Source organism: Quercus suber, unplaced genomic scaffold (assembly GCF_002906115.3).
Source record: "Quercus suber isolate HL8 unplaced genomic scaffold, Cork oak 2.0 scaffold_208, whole genome shotgun sequence".
NCBI classification, from domain to species: domain Eukaryota; kingdom Viridiplantae; phylum Streptophyta; class Magnoliopsida; order Fagales; family Fagaceae; genus Quercus; species Quercus suber.
In genome coordinates, this window is record NW_027069666.1 from 126,758 (window position 1) to 147,151 (window position 20,394).

Here is a 20,394-nt window from a genome sequence, read left to right on the forward strand (position 1 = left end):
ATTTGCTGGATAGGACTTTTATTCCATGGGAAGCTGTAGAAATTAAACAAATCCATGTTTGTGCCCACCGACAGGAGGATGTCTATATCTGGCTACTTACACCAGATGGGAATTACTCTGTTCGCAGTGCTTATTGAATGCTGGAAACGGATAAGCTAAGTGGTGAACCAGCTTCCTCAAACCTGGACTCCACGAATCAGGTCTGGAAGGGTGTGTGGAAGATTCAGGCTCCAAATAAAATTAGGCACTTCATATGGAGGGCAATGAAGGACTCCCTAGCCATGAAGGAAAATTTGCAGAAGCGGCATATTCAATTGGATGTAATTTTCTCTCTCTGTGATGAATCCTAGGAAGATATGATGCACGCATTATGGTTGTATGACTATGCGAAGTTGATGTGGAAGTTCAAATCTAGCTTTGTTTACTTGTATCAAAGGAAGTACAGAACTTTCATGGATTTGTTTGAGGCTGTTCTTGACAGGTTTTGGTGTTTAAGGTGGCTTGGTTCTCCACAATTGCATGGAGTTTGTGGCAATGATGAAACAGAATTAGAGAGAGGCAACAGACATGACCTCTTCATGAGGTTAGTATGCGAGCAAAAGAGATGGTCTTAGAGTTCTTTGAGATTAATCAGAAGCCCACTCAGCAAGTGATAAGACTTGTTCCTACCTTTTGGCATCCCCAACAAGAAGATATGTACAAGGCCAACTTTGTTGCTGCAATCTTTGATGGTTTTGGAATGGCTAGTCTAGGTGTTGTTGTAAAGGATTATACGGGGCATATCATTGCCGCCCTCAGTCAGAAGATTAGAAGCCCTCATTTTGTGGAGGAGATGGTTGAAGCTTTAGCCTGCAACCGAGCCTTAGTTTTTGTCCAGGAGCTGAGTCTATCACAGGTGGTATTTGAAGGAGACAGTCTTCAAATTGTACAGGCAGTAAACAGTCAGGGAGCGTGCTTAACCTTATGTGGCCATGTAATTGAGGAGATTTAGTGCCTACGGAGAGGCCTTCCATTTTCTTGTTTTCAGCATGTAAAGAGGGGAGGCAACAAGCTGGCCTACTCTCTCGCTAGACGAGCAGTTTCATTTGCTGACACTGATGTATGGGTAGAAGAAATACCTTGTGATTTGGAAGATGTTTTCCAATTTGATTTTCATCATCAATAAAACTTCACTTGCCTTTCTCTCCAAAAAAAAAAAAAAAAGATATAGAAATAAGCCCTATACTAGCGTTTTTAAAACATCGTAATAGGCCCTGCCTTTACCAACAGTTTCAGAAACGTTCTTATAGGGTATTTAGGGAAATAGAATTACATCTTATTCCAGCGGTTTTAAACCGCTGTAATAGGTCCTGCATATGCTTGTGCTTTCAAAACCGCTGGTATAGGGCATTTAAGGATATAGAAATAAGCCCTATACCAGTGTTTTTAAAACATGGTAACAAGCCCTGCTTATACTAGCGGTTTTAGAACCGCCACGACAAGGTAATCAACGAAATATAACAATATCCTATTCCAGCGATTATTTACATTATTATAACTATTATTATTATTATTATTATTATTTTCCTGTCTACAACTAAGATCTAAGAACTCTTTTCTCAAAAAAAAAAAAAAAAAAATCTAAGAACCCATACCTTTTGCTTATATTGCCAACTTAGTAGTATAATTAAAAATAAATCAGTAAATTACAACTTACCTACTTGTGGTTTGGCTGAAAATTAAGTTACGTACATGTGGTTTGAAATTTGACACTTTACTCACTTGAAGTTAGCTCAGTTAGATTTTTATGACTCATCTCTGTTAAAAATAAGACTGAATATGTAATTTTGCTCAACTTTTATGTCATTCTCCTCCAAAAATACAAAAAACATAAAAATAGAAGATAAAAAAGAATCCATCAGAACACTTGCATCTTGAGATTTCAAACCACATGTAAGCAACTTAAATTTTGGTTAAACTTTAGATGGGTAAAGTGTCAAATTTTAAACCAGATGTAGGCAACTTAAATTTCGGCCAAACTACAAGTTGGTAAGTTATAATTTACCCAAAATAAATAAAAATCCACACCTATTGGGCTATTACAATAGCCTCAGCCTCAAATAGTTCCAGGCAAAATTTTAACTATTCAAGAAGGTAAAGAAATCCGCAAGCTTTATACAAGCAAAAGCCAGTTTGCAAATTCTGATAATTACAACTAATGAAACTTGCATCTGATCAAGACAACCATTTTAAGCATCGCCTTATATGATCATCTGCAAATAACCCACTTTCAATATAACACATTTTACAAAAGAGATATAATCTAACACACCACATAGACAGCAAATCCATCAAATATGGGTCCAAACTTCACTAGAAATGCAATCTAACAAACCCATTAAACTTTTTATCGGTAAAGAATCATAAAAATTGATTTTTTTTCTTCTCAAACCCCATAAACAAAATCTTGATTTGTGAATGAAAGACAAAAAAAGAACACTCTTTTATCCATTTATTCCCAACCCCACCCAAAAAAAAAAAAATTCATGATTCCAACTATATATATATATATATATTAATTTCTACAAATATAAAGCAATAATCTCTCTCTCTCTCTCTCTCTCTCTATATATATATATATATATATATAACCAATGATATAATTTTAAAAAAGTTTTGGGGGTCAAAATATAATTTTAGAAAAGTTTTGGGGTTGAAATATAATTTTGGAAAAATTTTGGGTTAAACATACAATTTTGAAAAAGTTTTGGGGTCAAAATATAATTATAGAATAGTTTTAGGATCAAAATACAATTTGGAAAAGGAAATAAAACTTTTTTATTTTGAAAAATCATTTCCTTAGAAAAGCATTGAAAATAAACTGCTGAAATTTAAATGGAGTTAAAGTAAAGAGCTTGAAATATCAAGTACTGAAATTTAAATGACATTGAAAATAGAGTGCTGTAATTTAAATAACAAGGAAAATAAAGGGCTGAAATTTAAAGTGATGAAATATTATAAAGGTTTATTAAAAAAAAAAAAGGTTTTTTAAGAAGTCCCTCTTAAATAAACTTTAATCTTTTTGAAGTCATATGAATTCTAAGCTATCAACCATCCTTATGAGACATACGTATATTGTACTTTACTTTGAGGTTTAAAACCCATTTAAGAGAGATGAGTAGAAAATATTGTTTATATAGGTGTCTAGATAGTAGTGTATATATATACACACACACACACACACAAACACGCAATAAAGTAAAGGAGAGAGAGATTAAGCAATAAATTAAAGGGATGGCATAAAAGTAAAGGGGGAGGGATTATTGGAAATTAAAATGGATGACATAAAAGTAAAGCAAGAACATAAAAATTCCTAGATGCCTAGATGAAATGGGATTTCTTCCCCCTAAAGGTACTTCCCATTTAAAGTCTACGAGATGGTCCAATACCCATCTAGGAATGTATTCACAACATCACAAAAGAACAATAACAATATAGACATAAAGATAAAGAGATATATACACAACAATATAGGAATATAAAGCAAGTAAAATAAAGAGACAAGGTAAATAAAAGAGCTTCTTATATATAAATGGATGATGTTTACATGGGAGAAAAAAGAAAATGGGATGAGTATAGTTATGGAAAAACTCTCCCATCCTTACAAGCTTACCCACAAAAGATTGCAAGTAAAAATGGAAGAGGCTTTTTGTTTTGTTGTGGGTTTCCTAAAGAGAGGGGAAAGAAATTTTTTCAGAATTTCCTAGTGATTTTTCTAGTTTCTCCACTCTATTTTTCTATTTTTCTTCCTATTTTCTCTCCCTTTTTTCTCATATTTTTTTTACAAAAAATGGGGGTATTTATAGAAGAGTGTGGAAAATGGGAGGCTAGCTAAAGTGTAACATGTTAAACAACTTCCACTTCAGCTGGCCTCCCATTTTTGCAACATCATCAGACTATTTTGTTTTTTTCTCATTTTTTGGTCTGAACTTTGTGTAGCTTTTTGGAGGCCTATCTAAACTTTGTTTTTTTCAAACTTTATATGCCTAGATATATTTGGATCTCTAGTTTCCAATGGCCCTGGCCTTGCCGGATTTGGAGCTACAGTCGTCGAGATATGGCATCCAAAAGAAAGGTGACGCAATACTAAAAAATTCTATGATGTTTTTCTTTAAAAAATTTGTATCTTCCAATCCGGGGTAGATATCATCGATCCCTTTTTATGAGAAGTAGCCAAGACCATGTTCTTCAAGAGGTTCAGCCAAATTGCTCTAGTTTTTGCCTAATCGGTATAGTTTATCACGCGAAGTTGGCCTAAAAACTGTTTGTTTTTACTATAATAAAAAAATATATATATATATATATAATGAAGATTTTATTAGGATTTTTGGTATTTTGGTAATATCTCATCCGTTTTAACTTTGATTTTGGCCTGTAAACTATCCTTTCGAAGGAAAAAATATGCGCTATAAGACAGTCCAAAATTCAACACGATCCAATGATTGGATCAAAAAGTCAACATTTTGACCATACCCAATTAGGCTTTCGGCCTTAGTTGCTAAAAAAAGGGTTTTTAAATGTTGTACCCTTTGATCCACTATCCAATCATGTTGCATTTATTTTTACCCTTTTTGGCTTTGAAACTTGTAATTTTGCACCTTTTTTTAATTTTTTTTTTTATTTTAGCATTTATTTTGATGCGTGAATCGTGGCCAGACAAAATACAGTATCGACAAATTTAATCAATTTATTTAAACTATTATCAATTTGAAACTATTCAATAGATAATTGCTTTATATTAAAAAGATCCAAACATATTTTTGCATTTCTTTGGATAGTAGAAAATTTCTCATAATAACTACCCAACATCATATTTATAGGCATTCACTGTATTTTTCTCTCCAAAAAAAACTATGTATGATTCATAAAGTTATTGGTCATCCATAGATATTCCATTTGATTGATTTATTTCAAATTTTTTAAGATCTAAATGAGATTTTTCTAAATTTTAAAAATTAAGATTAAAACATTTATACTTTTGTTGTTGGGCTTTGTTTTCCCAGATTTTAGATCAAATTGGTTTATTATTGGTTTTTTTTCTTATTTAAAATTGCTAAAATATTGTTAAGATAATCATATTCAAACTTATTTCAACTAGGCTTAAAAAAATTAAATTTTATTGTTCAAATTTTTATTTTAGGGGGGTCAAAAAAAAATAAATTATATAAAAAATTTCATTTGAACCCTCTAGGCTTTCAAGTGAAGCCGCCCCCATCACATATGGTTAAAGGAAACCTAAAGATTTCTTACTGATGTTCTATGAATGAAATATTTCTTTTTAATTTATTAACAAAATTTCTAACTAATTTATCCCAAAAAAAAAAAACTATTCAAACATGTGGGGGGTAAAGCCCAGCCATACGTAGTGGGCCTAAAGCCCAAGGTGAAGATTAGTCTATATCCGAGGAGGCTCAAATTGTCAAGAGGTATTTCATGTAAAAGGAGGACACGTGGGGACGAATAAACTCCGTCAGAAGAGAGCATCGTTGTTCCGAAGAGACGATCATCCTCGGATGAAAGGATTTTGGGGTCATGTGAACATCTAGGGGGTCTAAAGTAGTTTACTAGTGACTTTAGCAGTTTGGATAAACTCTAGACACACCTAGAGATAAGAGGAACGGAGAAATATCTAAAAGAAAAAGCTGCCACCACCGTATTAAATGCACTGCAGCAACTTTTCTGGCCGCATTTATGTGGAGAAGACCTCTAAACAGTACAACTGGAGCTACCATCATTCACAAAAGCTAAGGGAGATACATGACATGACATGCACTCAAATAAAGAGCTGGATGAAAAACAGGTGGACGATGGGGATGGTAATGGAGGAAGATATATAAAGAAGAGGGGTTCCTAATCAAAAGGAAGAAAGAAGAGAAAAAATTGTAACTTGTATCCAATCTATCATAAGCCTCTTCGGACTTGAATTTACTTGATCTTTACGTGTACTGTTATGCTGGTTTATACTTGTATGCTATGATCAACCGTTGTTAGCTCCATAGTTAATCTAGCTCTATCACCCACACTCTACAAATTTATTGTTCTTAGGCTTGGGCCACAAATCCTAACACTACAATTAGCGCCGTCTGTGGGGAGAGCTTGAGTATAAGTGGAAGCAACAGCAGTCAGTAATGGCGGAACCAGGGCAACAACCAGCATAATCTAGGGCGTCCCAGCACGTAGACCCTTTTCTCAATTTGGAGCAGAGACAAGATCGTGAAGGCAGTGTGCATACTACACACCCTGAGTGAAGTCAACCTCATGGAGGAAGTCACGTGTCTCATGCAGAGAAAAATAGAGCATGCAAATAGAAATTGAGAGGTTAAGGAGGAAGTTGCGCCATACAAAAAGAAAACGTGTTTCTTCGCATTCTGATGAGGATTGGGGTAACGAGCAGGATGTCACTTACAAGCAGAGGTCTCGAACACCAATTAGTGAATCCTTCTCATACGAAGAGGAGCACCGTCGCAAGAAACAACTTCGGAGCCCATCACGTGGAGGGATAGGAAACGATGCTATGAGTAAGGCTTTGAATCAAATCTCTAGGTCACCCTTCACGCACAAGATCGAAAGAGCGAGACTTCCTCGGCATTTTAACCAGCCAACCTTTACCATTTATAATGGTAAAACGGACCCTGTGGAGCATGTGAGCCACTTTAATCAAAGGATGGCAGTCTATTCCAGAGATGAAACTCTGATGTGTAAGGTTTTCCCCTCTAGTCTTGGACCGGTTGCAATGAGGTGGTTCGACAGCCTGAAAGCAAATTCCATCAGTTCCTACCAAGAGCTCACTCAAGCTTTTGGTTCACGTTTTGTCACATGCCGAAGAGTGGCCAGGCCCTTGTCTTCTCTGCTATCCTTGAGCATGCGTGAGGGTGAGACCCTGAAGGCGTACTCAGATAGGTATTGGGAGATGTTTAATGATATGGAGAGCAACTATGATGCAATGGCCCTAGATACGTTTAAGCTTGGCCTTCCTACTGACCACGGTTTAAGGACGTCCTTATCTAGTAAGCCCGCTACTAACATGCGTCAGCTCATGGACCGTATTGAAAAATATAAAAATGTTAAAGAAGATCAACAACAAGGGAAGGGTAAGGACAAGGTTATCCCTCAGGAGAGGAAGAATTTCAGGTTAGACTGTTATAACAACAACAAGCCACGAAGAGATTTCGCAGGGCAGTCAGGATCAACAAATGCTCAAGCAGTCAATACAGTGTTCAAGGAGCCAATCCACCAAGTTCTGGAAAAAATCAAGAATGAACCATTCTTTAGGTGGCCGAGTAAGATGGTAGGGAATCCTGAGAGGCACAATCACAATCTCTATTGACAATACCACCAAAACCATGGGCATACCACTGAAAACTGTAGAAGTTTATGGGACCATTTGGACCAACTGGTCCACGAAGGCAGGTTGAGGCATCTCTTGCATCATTCCAGTGGCCGAAGAGGTCAAATGAATTCCGAGGCCGGGAGGAGTGATTCTGCGAAACCTTCATTAGGAACTATTAACGTCATTTTCGCAGTGCCAGGAAGAACAGGGTCCTGGCCGTCCAAGGTTATGTTAGTAGCTCGGTTACCAATAGGGGACATTGGTCGAGATCCGAGGAGTGCTAGACCGGTTGTCCAGCCAGTTTTAGGCTTTTCGGATAAAGATAAAGTTGGAACCATTCAACCTCATAACGATGCTTTGGTGGTCACCCTTAGAATCGGAGGGTATGATGTGAAGAGGGTAATGGTGAACTAGGGTAGCGCGGTGGAGATAATGTACCCTGACTTTTACAAGGAGCTGAACCTCAAACTTGACGACTTAACACCCTACTGTTCTCCCCTGGTTAGCTTCGAGGGAAGAATTGTCACCCCGAAGGGCCAGATACGGCTGCCTGTACAGACTGGCTCGGAAGTAGTGGAAGTAGACTTCATTGTCGTAGATGTTTATTCCCCTTATACGACAATTGTAGCCAAACCTTGGCTACATACGCTAGGGGCTGTTTCTTCAACTCTACATTAAAAAGTTATATATCCATCTGAAGGGCGGGTTTGTGAAATCCGCGAGGATCAATCCTCGGCCAGACAATGCTTGGTGGCGGCCATCCAACACAAGCCCGAAAATTGAGTTCTCGGTCAGGGCTTAGGGAGACTTATAGCAGTTAAAAAGTCAGGTGTCACCCATCGAAGATCTTGATAAAGGTGTTAGATGCGAGGATTTAGTAAAAGTTTTAAGTGGTGACAATCCTGAAAGGTACTTTCAAGTCGGATCTTAGATGCCTCAACCAGAAAAGGAAGAGCTAATTGATTTCCTTAAAAGAAATATTGACGTATTCGCCTCTAGTGCTTATGAAGCCCCAGGAGTAGATCCAGAGTTCATTTGCCACCATTTGAGGGTCAACCCACTAATTGTCCCCAAGAAGCAGCCTCATCGGCGGCCATCTAAAGAGCATGCAGATGCAGTCAAAGAAGAAGTAACAAAGCTCAAACAGGCTAGAGCTATTAAAGAAGTTTTTTATCCCGAGTGGTTGGCAAATACTGTGGTAGTGAAGAAAAAGAGCGGAAAGTGACGAGTTTGTGTGAACTTTACAGACTTAAACAAGGCTTGTCCTAAGGATCCTTTCCCCATGCCGAAGATTGATCAGCTAGTAGATGCTACTGTTGGCCATCCTTGGAAGAGTTTCTTGGATGCTTTCCAAGGTTACCATCAAATACTGTTAGCCCCAGATGACTAGGAGAAAACCGCTTTTGTTACCCCTACTGGTAATTACCACTATAAAGTGATGCTATTCGGTCTGAAAAATGTAGGTTCCACTTATCAACGAATGATGACAAGGATGTTTGAATCACAGTTAGGCAAAAACATTGAGATCTATATAGATGATATGGTGGTAAAAAGCAAAGTCATTTCCGAGCATGTGAAGGACCTTGACAACACTTTTGAAATCTTGAGAAGACATAAGTTGCGCCTGAACGCTTCTAAATGCTCATTTGGTGTAGGGTCAGGCAAATTTTTGGGTTACATGGTGACACTCAGGGGAATTGAGGTGAACCCCGATCAGATAAAGGCTATTCAAAATTTACAGCCTCCTCGGAATCCAAAAGAGGTTCAGAAGTTAACAGGGATGACAGCTGCTCTGAACCGATTCATCTCTAAGTTCGCCAATAGGTGTAAACCTTTCTTCTTACTGATCAACAAGTGGAAAGGATTTGAATGGACTGAAGAATGTGCCTTAGCTTTTCAACAACTTAAAGACTACTTGGCTCGGCCACCGATTATATCTAGCCCTGAACCAGATGAGGTCCTGTTTGCCTATATTGCGGTGGTTCCCTATGCTGTAAGTCTAGTGCTAATACGAGTGGATCAAGGTGTACAAAGACCGGTTTACTATGTGAGTAAATCTCTGCATGAGGCTGAGATCAAGTACTTGCCATTGGAGAAAGCTATTTTGGCAGTAGTACTCGGAACACGAAAATTGCCCTATTACTTCCAAGCACATACGGTCGTTGTGCTCACACAACTCCCGCTTAAATCCGTACTTCGAAATGCTGACTACACCGGGAGAATAGCCAAGTGGGGCACTATCCTGGGGGCTTTCGATATCATGTACATGCCTCGCACTTCAGTCAAGGGGCAGATTCTTGCAGATTTGGTGGTCGAGTTCACGGAACCTAGTTTAGAAGAAATAATGGCAAAGAAGGACATGGATGGAAAATCAGTTGGCATGATTTCTCAACAAGGCCCTGCCCGCTGGGAAGTGTATGTGAATGGTGCAACGAACTAGAAAGGTTCTGAAGTAGGGCTAGTATTGATATCTCCAGAGAGAATCATCATTGAAAAATCGTTAAAGCTGGATTTCTTGGCAGCAAATAATGAGGCAAAATACGAAGTCCTATTGATGGGAATGTCTATGGTGCAAAGAATGGGAGGAAAGACAGTGGAGTTGTTCTCGGACTCAAGGTTAGTTGTGAGTCAAGTACATGGGGAATTTGAAGCGAATGATGAAAGGATGCAGGGATACTTGAGCGAGTTAAACGTCTGCAATTGGAGTTCGAATTTTTCAGCTTGCTACATATTCCCAGAAGTGGGAACGCACATGCTGATTCTTTGGCCACTCTCGCTACCTCTTTGGCGCAAAATTTGCCGAAAGTTATCCTCGTCGAGGATTTGCATAGGCCTACTGAGGCAGGAAGAGATGCGATTCAAGTTCATCAAATTAGAACTGGGCTTTGCTGGATGGATCCTATAATCAAGTTCTTGAAAGAAGACACTCTACCTGAAGAAAAGGGGGAAGCTGACAAAATTCGGAGGAAGGCTACCAGATTCTGGCTGTCCGAAGACCAAAAATTATACAAACGATCCTATTCATGACTGTACCTGTTATGTATTCGTCCTGAAGCGACTGAGTTGCTATTAAAGGAATTGCATGAAAGAATTTGCGGCAGTCACACCGGAGGTAGGTCTTTAGCTCACCGAGCCATTACTCAGGGTTATTGGTGGCCGAATATGTAAAAAGAGGCCCATGAGTATGTTAAGAAATGCGATCAGTGCCAACGATTTGCGCCGAATATACACCAACCAGGTGGAGTCCTCAACCCACTAGCTAGTCCATGGTCGTTTGCTCAATGGGGTTTAGATATAGTGGATCCATTCCCAAAGGCTGCAGGAAATAGGAAGTACATTTTGGTCGGCACAGACTATTTCACCAAATGGGTTGAGGCTAAACCTCGAGCCAACATCCGAGACGTAGATGTGCAGAGATTTGTATGAAAGAATATTATTACTCGTTTCGGAGTTCCTCATACTCTCATCTCGGATAACGGCCTACAGTTCGACAGTAAGGCATTTCGGAGTTACTGTAGCGAATTAGGAATCACGAATAGATACTCTACCCCTGCCTATCCCCAGGGAAATGGACAAGCAGAAGCAGTTAACAAAGTCATAGTTAATGAATTGAAGAAGAAATTAGATGATGCGAAGGGCAAGTGGGTGGAAGAGTTGCCACACGTACTTTGGGCTTACAGAACTACACCTCGCAGATCTACTGGAGAAACCCCTTTCTCAATGACTTATAGGGCTGAAGCTGTCATTCCTCTGGAAACTGGGATCCCAACTCTGAAAACCAATTCATTTAGTCCGACCAGCAATGATGAACTTCTAGAAAGGAGTTTGGATTTGATCGAAGAAAGAAGAGAAAAAATTGTAACCTGTATCCAAACTATCATAAGCCTCTTCAGACTTGAATTTACTTGATCTTTACGTGTATTGTTATGCTGGTTTACACTTGTATGCTGTGATCAACCGTTGTTAGCTTCATAGTTAATCTAGTTCTACCCCTGCCTATCCCAGGGAAATGGACAAGCAGAAGCAGTTAACAAAGTCATAGTTAATGGATTGAAGAAGAAATTAGATGATGCGAAGGGCAAGTGGGTGGAAGAGTTGCCACACGTACTTTGGGCTTACAGAACTACACCTCGCAGATCTACTGGAGAAACCCCTTTCTTGATGACTTATAGGGCTGAAGCTGTCATTCCTCTGGAAACTGGGATCCCAACTCTGAAAACCAATTCATTTAGTCCGACCAGCAATGATGAACTTCTAGAAAGGAGTTTGGATTTGATCGAAGAAAGAAGAGAAAAAATTGTAACCTGTATCCAAACTATCATAAGCCTCTTCAAACTTGAATTTACTTGATCTTTACGTGTATTGTTATGCTGGTTTATACTTGTATGCTGTGATCAACTGTTGTTAGCTCCATAGTTAATCTAGTTCTATCATCCACACTCTACAAATTTATTGTTCTTGGGCTTGGGCCACAAATCCTAACCCTACAAAACATATCACTTGCGTTTTTTTTTTTTTTTTAATTGATGTAAGTTAGTTAATATTCATATTAGTGGTGATCACTATGTATTTGAATATACCAATCAACAGTTTGAGTAATAAAGTAAAATAATTTTGTGATGAATTTTAATTATTATGATTATTTCCATAAGAAAATATTAGATATTATACTATTTTCATTTTTTACTTGAAAATAAATCATCATATTTCTAGCTACTAGTTGGTTTAATTGTTGTACTAGTGAAGGAAATGGTGATATACTGAGTCCTAACAAATTCGGTTCTATCACCACCAAATTTTCCCCCCCCAAACCAAATAGCTCAAAAGTCAAAACCAAATTCCAGATTTCTCCAATTTCGATTATTTGAAAACAAACTCTTCTCACTTTTAATTTTCTGTCTCCACTTTTTTTCCTCTAATTCACCAATAATTATATCGAATTGTTAGTAAATTTTCCTCTAAAATTTTTTTTTTGTAATTTCGGAAAAATGAGTGCCAAATTTTCTCTCCCCATTTCCCTCAAAAATTTCTCTCATATCTTATAATGCCCATAAATTAGTGCTTAAGCAACATGCAGCCAAATCAGTCCAACCCGGGGAACAAAAAAAACTTTTATAATAAATGTATGGTACAAAATAATTATGTATCCAAATGTAACACAGTTAATGCAGCTCCCCCCAGATGAACAACATGGAACACAAGACACAAGTTAGGCTTAGGCTGCTACCACCTTAAGACAAGATGAGTAAAAAAAGGGGGGAACACTTCACTTATGTAGAGAACAAGGCATCTGCATTTCTTAAATTAGCCAATAACATCTGGTGGATGAACATTAAGTAAATATTTAAAAAAGACAACAAGAAAGGCAGTCAACTAGCACATGCAATGGACAAGCTGCTCCCAGTACTAGTTTTTATTTTCTGTGAAAACCAGTTTGTGGTGCTCACATCCTGCATTAACTAGTCTGTCCAAGATTAAGTCAAAGCTAGCTCTAAGGAATGAGTTTCTCTCCTCTCATTAAATCAATCCAAAACAAGATTGAATTCAATGTCTTATACTTTACTGTAAAACCAAGCCGATCGGCTTTGTCTCGTGTCCCCAGTAATTTAAATGGGCATCGAAACAACATGTCCAAGAAGGCCCAATTAGCCAAATCTTCCATCTCTGTTTGAACCAGGCCTTCTTTTATTACAATCTCCTTCCAAACTGTTTTCTTGTCAGCCATGCCTATTTCAAACCAAAAATCCTCCACAAACATGTTTTCTGGTACTTCTACACCAATCTTTACACACACAGCTGGCCAGATCTCCTTCCAAGTAAAACTGGGGCCATTGATTGCGTTAAAAGCTTGGCCGTCAATGGATGATGTTGCATCACTGGTGGCTGCCCAAATGTGCTGTTCAGCTACTAATCGAGCATCTGAACCATCAATACAGGTCTCTTCCCAACACTCTCTTGTCCCTCCAAAGACAAAAGGGAGATGTAGATGTCTACAAATTGCTCCATAAACACATAAGCCACCCATGAAATTATACAGAGTCTTAGTAGAACTACCCATTAACAAACCAGGCCGGAGCACAGACCAAGCTACCTTACCAGCTAGCCTCTCCTTGAGCAAGTCCTCTAGGTCATAGTAAAAATTATGACTTGTACTACTTATCCTCGGACATTCTTCATTGTAGTAACGAACTTTGTGGTCAAAAGGGCCTTCTAATGAGATATAGTGCTTCATACCCGTCTGCAGTGATACATGCTTTAATGCCTTCGCTGTGGGAAGAATGGCATTCAAAGCATTGGACATCATGTCCTTGTTCTTCTCGCTACACTCCTGGCTATCCAAGGGAAACTGGCTTGCCCAAGTGATCCAGAAGATATGGGTCACATCTTGTAAGAAAAGAAGTTTTTTTTGGGTTTCTAAAGGGTTTAACAAATCACATGAAATGAAATGGAAGTTAGGATTTCTTATTGGTATGCTCTCAGGGTTTCGAGCTATACCATAAACCTTCCATTTGGACTTCAAGATTAGCCTTCTCGCAAGCTCCTTTCCAACTAACCCTGTAACTCCAAATATGACTGCCACATGATTAGTGACAGCTTCAATTCTATTAGATTCTTGAACTGCCATTAGCACAATTTGTTGGATATCTTGCCTCAGTTGGAGCTTTGGAGACTCTTTTTATAGGAATACGTTATATTATTATATATGAATCTTGTGTTGTGCAATAATATGACCTTCTAACCGTCTTTGTAAGATTCCTAACTTCCAATTAATTAATGCCTAATGTGACCTCCCTTCTTTTAAGAAATCTAGTTGTAATCAAGATAAGCAACATCCTTATTTAAATGGCTTCTTTGTGCTCTTTTTGGAAACGCCCAGATTGTAGGTTCAATGAACTCGTAAGACATGTCGTAAAGCGAAAGGTCCAAATTTCATCAACTATAAGGCTTTTGGATGTATCTCATGGGTAAAAAATAGAATAATCTTACCAAAAGCCAAAACAGTACTACTTTCTTATACATAAGCTTCTTTTTGAAAATGAAAATAAAAGAATAGCAAGTTATGATTTAAATTAGAAACAAACAACTTGGCTGCCAAACTGTTCAATGACTAACTTGCAGGCGGATTGTGCCCCTGGCCGTAACTTTGCTGGCCTTGTGGTTGCAACAAAGTTTAAAATATTGTGTTTTAAATTTAATTTAAACCTAAAGTTTTTCAATGGTCAACGCATTCCCTGTATTATTCAACCGGAAAAAATGGCATTCCCTATATTATAGGGGGAATCCTATATGCATGGTTTCAAGACCCCATTTCCTTAACAGGTACAGCTCGACTCTTGTATCAAGCTCAACCAACATATTTTTATACTAATATATAATTTTTTTCGTTATACCTGGAAAGCTTTCCAGCTTTGCTATGAAAGACTTTTTTATTTTTTATTTTTTGAGACAACCGCTATGAAAGACATGAATGTTAATTTGTTGCACCCAAGGCATGTTGCACGCACTTGGCTATGACCTGACATGCATTTCTGGTAGGCAGGGCCATGCGGGAGAAGGTAGGTAGCCCTTTTGCTTTAAACAAGTGTAAAAATCGAAATAAACAACTTTTGAGCCAGAAAATTGATTTGGAATTAGTAAATTATGAGTTGTAGAAAAAAAGTGACTAGTCGAAGTGAAAATGATTGTTTATAATTCATAGTCAACAACTTTTGCAAGTTGTTGCTAATTGTATAGTCCTATAAAACTTTTAAATCCTCCCCCCCCCCCCTCTGCCCCCAAAACAAAAGAACCCCAAAATTATTTAAATATATATATAGAGAGAGAGAGAGAGAGAGATATTCAAAAACTTCTTTAAATAAAAAAACATTTTCAATATAATTATATACAAATAAGATTTGATTCTAAACATGTCTAAAAGCGCAAAGCTCCAACCACCAATAAGAAGATAACATTTGTCATTGTCACTCACTTAACACAACTAACCAATTGAGTCATGTGTAATGTACATGATAGAACACATGTCATCTTCCTATTGGTGGTTGGAGCCAAACTTTTTCCATTACATAGAGGGCTCAATACAAACAAGCCAATATTGAGCATGAAGGGTTCATTCAGCCCAGGGCCAAATTCCATCCCCGAACCTCACAAAACAGCTCTCGCTTGGTCATAGGGATGACAATCAATCAAAAACTAGAGAATAAAACCGATAAGGTATACTAGTTGATTCAGACAAACTATAGGTACGTAAGCTTAAGTATAAATTCATGAAAGGCAAATACTTCAAAGCAGTCAAGTTACCATCAAAAAGTTCGTGGCAATGGAAAGCAATTCTAGTGCTAAAGATCTCATCGCTAAGGCAGCTTGTCTTACGATTGGCAATCAGATTAGTAGTAATGATGGGAAATTTAATGGGTTTCAACCCTTATCGAAATCAAACCGACTCCAATTCTTTTCTCCACAAATTAATTGAGTCTCAATCTAATATCGACAAATTCTATCCACCTACCATAACATCCTTGCTCCAAACTCCAGTGGGAAATTTTCCTCTATGATTGGCCTTTAAAAGTGAACCAAAAATGACTAGCGTTAGAAGTTGTCTCAAATTTGGAATTTGCCTTGGTTTGGGTTTGTTTGGTGTGAAAGAAAGCGTGTTCCTCTTCCACTAAAAATTTGCCATCTCTTGTCCACCAATAGATATTGGAGTATTATAAATAAACAATATTGCAAAAGGTTCAGTGACTTTGGCCCTTAATAGGCTATTAGGAGTAACTCTATGCACCCTTAAATTCCTAAAATTCTATCCATTTATTTTGAAATGAGTAAATTATATGTTAACAACTTATCATAACGTTTTTCTTTTTATAGTTCACTATTACAATTCTTTATACCTAATTAAATTATTAATAATATGACATAATTTGATCCACTCATTTCAAAATGGATGACTAAGATTTTAGGATTGTTTGGGAAACAAATTGGCAAAACAATAGAAAAATTATCTTAGGTTTCATATTTATTTACTTTGGAGTGTTTCAATGTAATATGAACTATTTTATAGCAAATGATGGCTCTCTCACTCTCCAAGGAAGAACAGGAGGAGCTATCTCGAAGCAAGAAAAAAGTAAAGGATGTTCGACATGCAGGATTCCGTGATGGGCATGATTCAGGTCCTTCGTCCCAAATCATTGGGTTGGTCCATGGAATCAGAATATGTCCTTTAAGAACAAGCTTGTAGGTGAGATTCCAAGTGCCTACACTTAAGCTTTTAACTTTGGGGAAGCAATGGAGGATGATGCTAAGTCAGATGAGGAAGTTGAGAACCTTAGACAGGGCTTGGTAGCTGTGAAGTTCTCCAGGGACTTCAAGCATCACATACGAGGTCCTTGGGCTCAAGCTCTCATTGTAAAGGTTTATAGGAAATCAATGGGTTTTAACTTACTTTAAAGCAAGCTTCTGGCCTTATGGAAACCAGTGGGCAGGCTAGACTGTGTTAATCTGGGGAATGGCTTCTTTCTTACGAGGCTTTCTTTGAAGGAAGACTTTGAAAATTTCCTTAAAAAGGGCCCATGGTTCATTGGAGGGCACTTCCTATCTCTTAGACCATGGGAACCAGATTTTAGATCTTCATCAGCAAATATTTCTTCAGTTGCAGTTTAGGTTAGGCTCAATAAATTTCTGATTGAGTATTACAATGCAAAGGCATTCAAGCAGATAGGTAATTCTATTGGTAATGTGCTGAGTGTGAACACATTCACAGCTTCAAAAAGTAGAGGCAGATTTGTTAGACTGTGTATTCAAGTTGATGTAGAAAAGCCATTGGTCACTGCCATCCTTATTGGAAACATGAACAATCAATATCTTATAAGGGAATACAAAAACTTTGTTTTGGGTATGGGAGGCTGGGGCATAGGCATGAAGCTTGCCTGTATGTTATCCGGTAAAGCTCGCTGATGAGGGAAACAGAGGTGAAGGTAACAAATAAAAGGGATGAGCAACAATGCATTACGCGTGAGCAGGAGCAGACAAATGCAAAGGTGGGGTCTGAAAAGGGGTCTCAGGAGGCTGTGCAAAAGGATTGTCCTCAAGACATGCATGGTGACACATACAGCCTATGAGTGGTGGTAGCACACAAGAAGAATGAGACAAGAGCTCATAGGAATGGTGGGACCTCTGTGGGTCAGTTCAATGCACAAGTTTTTCGTGGTAACGGAAGGAACGAATGGGATGCTAAAGAAAGTTATGGGCCACCCAGAGATACTAAATGGAAGCTATCTCCCTCAAGAAATATAAATAAGGCCCAAGTTGTTAATATCATTTAGAAGATTTCTAAAGAGCCCATGGAACAGGCCTAGCCCCCTTCAAGCTAAAGCACAAGCCCACAAAACACGAGTCAGGTGGAAAAGTGGCCCAATTTGGATCAAAGCCATGTGAAGGCCATACAAAATACTTCAGTGAAGGGCAAAAAAGCCATTGCCAGTATTAGGGATTCTAAGGTGTAGATTAAGAGTGTCATTGAAAAAGATCAAGCTAAGGACTCCATTACTCTTCAAACAGAAATTTTACCCTTTCAAGCTCTAACTCCCCAAAAGCTGTGTTATGGTGGTTCAAACCTGAGAAGTACTTATGATTTTCAATTTGGTACCTCCATTGGTTTAAAGGTGGGCTACCAATTTGGAGGTTGTAGTGGTGGTGAGCCTGGTCTTAGTTCCAGGCAAGATTCGTGCCAACCTAATTCTCACCACGGGGTGTTGCAACATCAACTTGAGGAAACCATGGAGGGTGAGTGTAAAGGAAGCTTGGAGGGAAGCAAAAAAATATGTGGTGGGAACACTTAGTAGAAGCGCTGACACTAATGGAGGTGGCTATCCTGATATAGGAAAGAATTCAACAAAAAATGGGGGTGATGATTCAAGTGTTGGGTTTTCAACACAACCTGACAATGGTATCTAGGAAAGACCAGAGAAAGGAGATGAGTTTGGAGATCATATGGAATTTGAGGGTGGCGGCGAAGCTGATGCCTCCTGTTGATGTATGCTCCTCCCCAGCCCTCGTATTTTTTATGAATATTATAGTATGGAACTGTAGGGGTGCTTTGAAGCCCTCCTTTCAAAAGTATGTTTGAGAATTGGTGCAGAACCATGATCCTACAATTCTAGTGGTGATGGAGACTCGGGTTGGAGGGGAAAGAGCAAGGGCGATTACTGATAATCTCCCATTTGATAGAGCTATTCACACAAACACTATTGGGTATGTTGGTGGTTCATGGGTTCTTTGGAAGTCAAACAAGGTGGAGGTTTCTTCCCTAGCTAGCACAGAGCAGGAAATTCACTTAGTGGTGAAGGTACGACCCTCGAACCTTAGTTTGTTATTTACTATTATGTATGCTAGTCCTAGAAGTGCTGAAAGGCACATATTATGGACTAATCTCATTAAAGTTGCAAATCTCCATAATATGCCCTGGGTGATAGCAAGGGATTTTAATGAACCTCTCATGGAGGACGATAAGTTTGGGGGGAAAGCTATCAGTGTTCATAGGTCCCTGTATTTAAAGAGTGTCTTGATAAATGTAACATGATTGATATTGGGTTTTTGAGTCCTTAATTCACCTGGTCGAACAGAAAGGAAGTCTAGGCTCTGATTCAAGAAAGAATTGACAAATTATTTGTCAATCACAATTGGTGTGTTATGTATCCTAATGCTAAAGTGGTCCACCTCACAAGATGCCACTCGGATCATTGCCACGTATTATTGGAGATGCAACCGAGGGAAGCAAATAGAAGGGAGAGGCCATTTTTGTTGCAAATTTGCTGGTTTCTAATATTACCTTTCCTAAGGTTGTCTCTCAAGCTTGGAGTCAAGTTCCCAGGCTTGGTGATGCAATCGAAAATTTACAAAGGAAGCCAAGGTCTGGATTAAAACTCACTTTGGGAATATTTTTGCCCGGAAAAAGAATATTATGGTCAGACTTAATGGCATCTAGCGATCTATCTCTGTTAGACATTCCTCTTTTCTATTAAAGCTTGAAAATGAGTTGTTGAAGGAGTTGGATAGTGTGCTGACCCAGGAAGAGGAGTTGTGGGCTTTAAAATCACGGGTGAATTAGATGATTCAGGGGGATAGGAACACCACATTCTATCATGTGTCCACGCTGATTAGAAGGAAAAGGAATAAAATAATGGCTATCAAAAATGCCAATGGAAATTGGTTGTGTGAGGAGAATGCTGTGAAAGAGTTCATTCGGAATGGCTTTGCTAACATTTACACGACATCCCTTGCTTATGCCTCGGCCTCATTCAACAAAAATTTCCAGTGGCAGCTGAGGCTATCGGAGGAAAAGAAACAAAGTGTTAGTGGGGGGAGGGGGGGTTCAAAAGAGGAGATTAAGTTAGCCATGTGGTCTTTAAAACCCTTCAAAGCCCCAGGCCTAGATGGGCTGCATGCAGGCTTTTTCCAAAGATTTTGGCTCGTGGTGGGAAAATCAGTGATGGAGAAAATTAAGATGATTTTTGTTGAAAAGAGAGTTCCAGAATATTTAAATAGAACTCATATTACCTTAATTCCAAAAATCCAAGGCCCGAAGACGTTGGAGAATTATAGGCCCATCAGTTTGTGTAATACTACGTATAAGGTGTTGACCAAGATCATTGTGGCTAAGTTAAGACCCCATTTGGGAAAATTAATCTCTCCTTTTCAAACGGCTTTTGTGCTAGGCAAGAAAGGTTCTGATAATGTGATTATAGCACAAGAGATTATTCACTCTTTAGGCAAAAAGAAGGGGGGAGTTGGGTATATGGTGTTAAAAATAGACCTGGAGAAGGCATATAATAAGATCAAATGGAGTTTCATTAGAGACATGCTCACTAGAGTCAATCTCCCAACGAATCTTCGGGATATTATCATGAGTTGTGTTTTCACGGTCTCAACTTCAATCTTATTCAACAGAGAGGCACTTGATCCGATTTACCCTTCTAAGGGGATAAGGCAAGGGGATCCTTTGTCCCCTTATTTGTTTATTCTGTGCATGG

The 20,394-nt window shown here is 38.4% G+C and overlaps 2 protein-coding genes across 2 annotated transcripts; one reads left to right on the forward strand and one right to left on the reverse strand.

Annotated features, from left to right (window-relative positions):
- The first annotated feature begins 6,337 nt into the window (after nucleotides 1-6,337).
- On the forward strand, nucleotides 6,338-7,366 carry LOC136070085 (uncharacterized). Its single transcript, XM_065779454.1, has one exon. It carries the CDS (start codon nucleotides 6,338-6,340, stop codon nucleotides 7,364-7,366), a length of 1,029 nt encoding a protein of 342 aa, XP_065635526.1.
- A 5,138-nt stretch (nucleotides 7,367-12,504) lies between these two features.
- LOC111994522 ((S)-8-oxocitronellyl enol synthase CYC2) lies at nucleotides 12,505-14,014 on the reverse strand. The gene has a single exon (XM_024026412.2). The coding sequence runs from the start codon at nucleotides 13,992-13,994 to the stop codon at nucleotides 12,861-12,863; it is 1,134 nt and encodes a 377-aa protein (XP_023882180.1). The 5' UTR covers nucleotides 13,995-14,014; the 3' UTR covers nucleotides 12,505-12,860.
- Between the last annotated feature and the right edge of the window lie 6,380 nt (nucleotides 14,015-20,394).

What these genes read in the sequence shown, in the direction of transcription:
- LOC136070085 (XM_065779454.1), top strand. Translation starts at nt 6,338, where the DNA reads ATGCAAATAGAAATTGAGAGGTTAAGGAGGAAGTTGCGCCATACAAAA.
- LOC111994522 (XM_024026412.2), bottom strand. Translation starts at nt 13,994, where the DNA reads ATGGCAGTTCAAGAATCTAATAGAATTGAAGCTGTCACTAATCATGTG.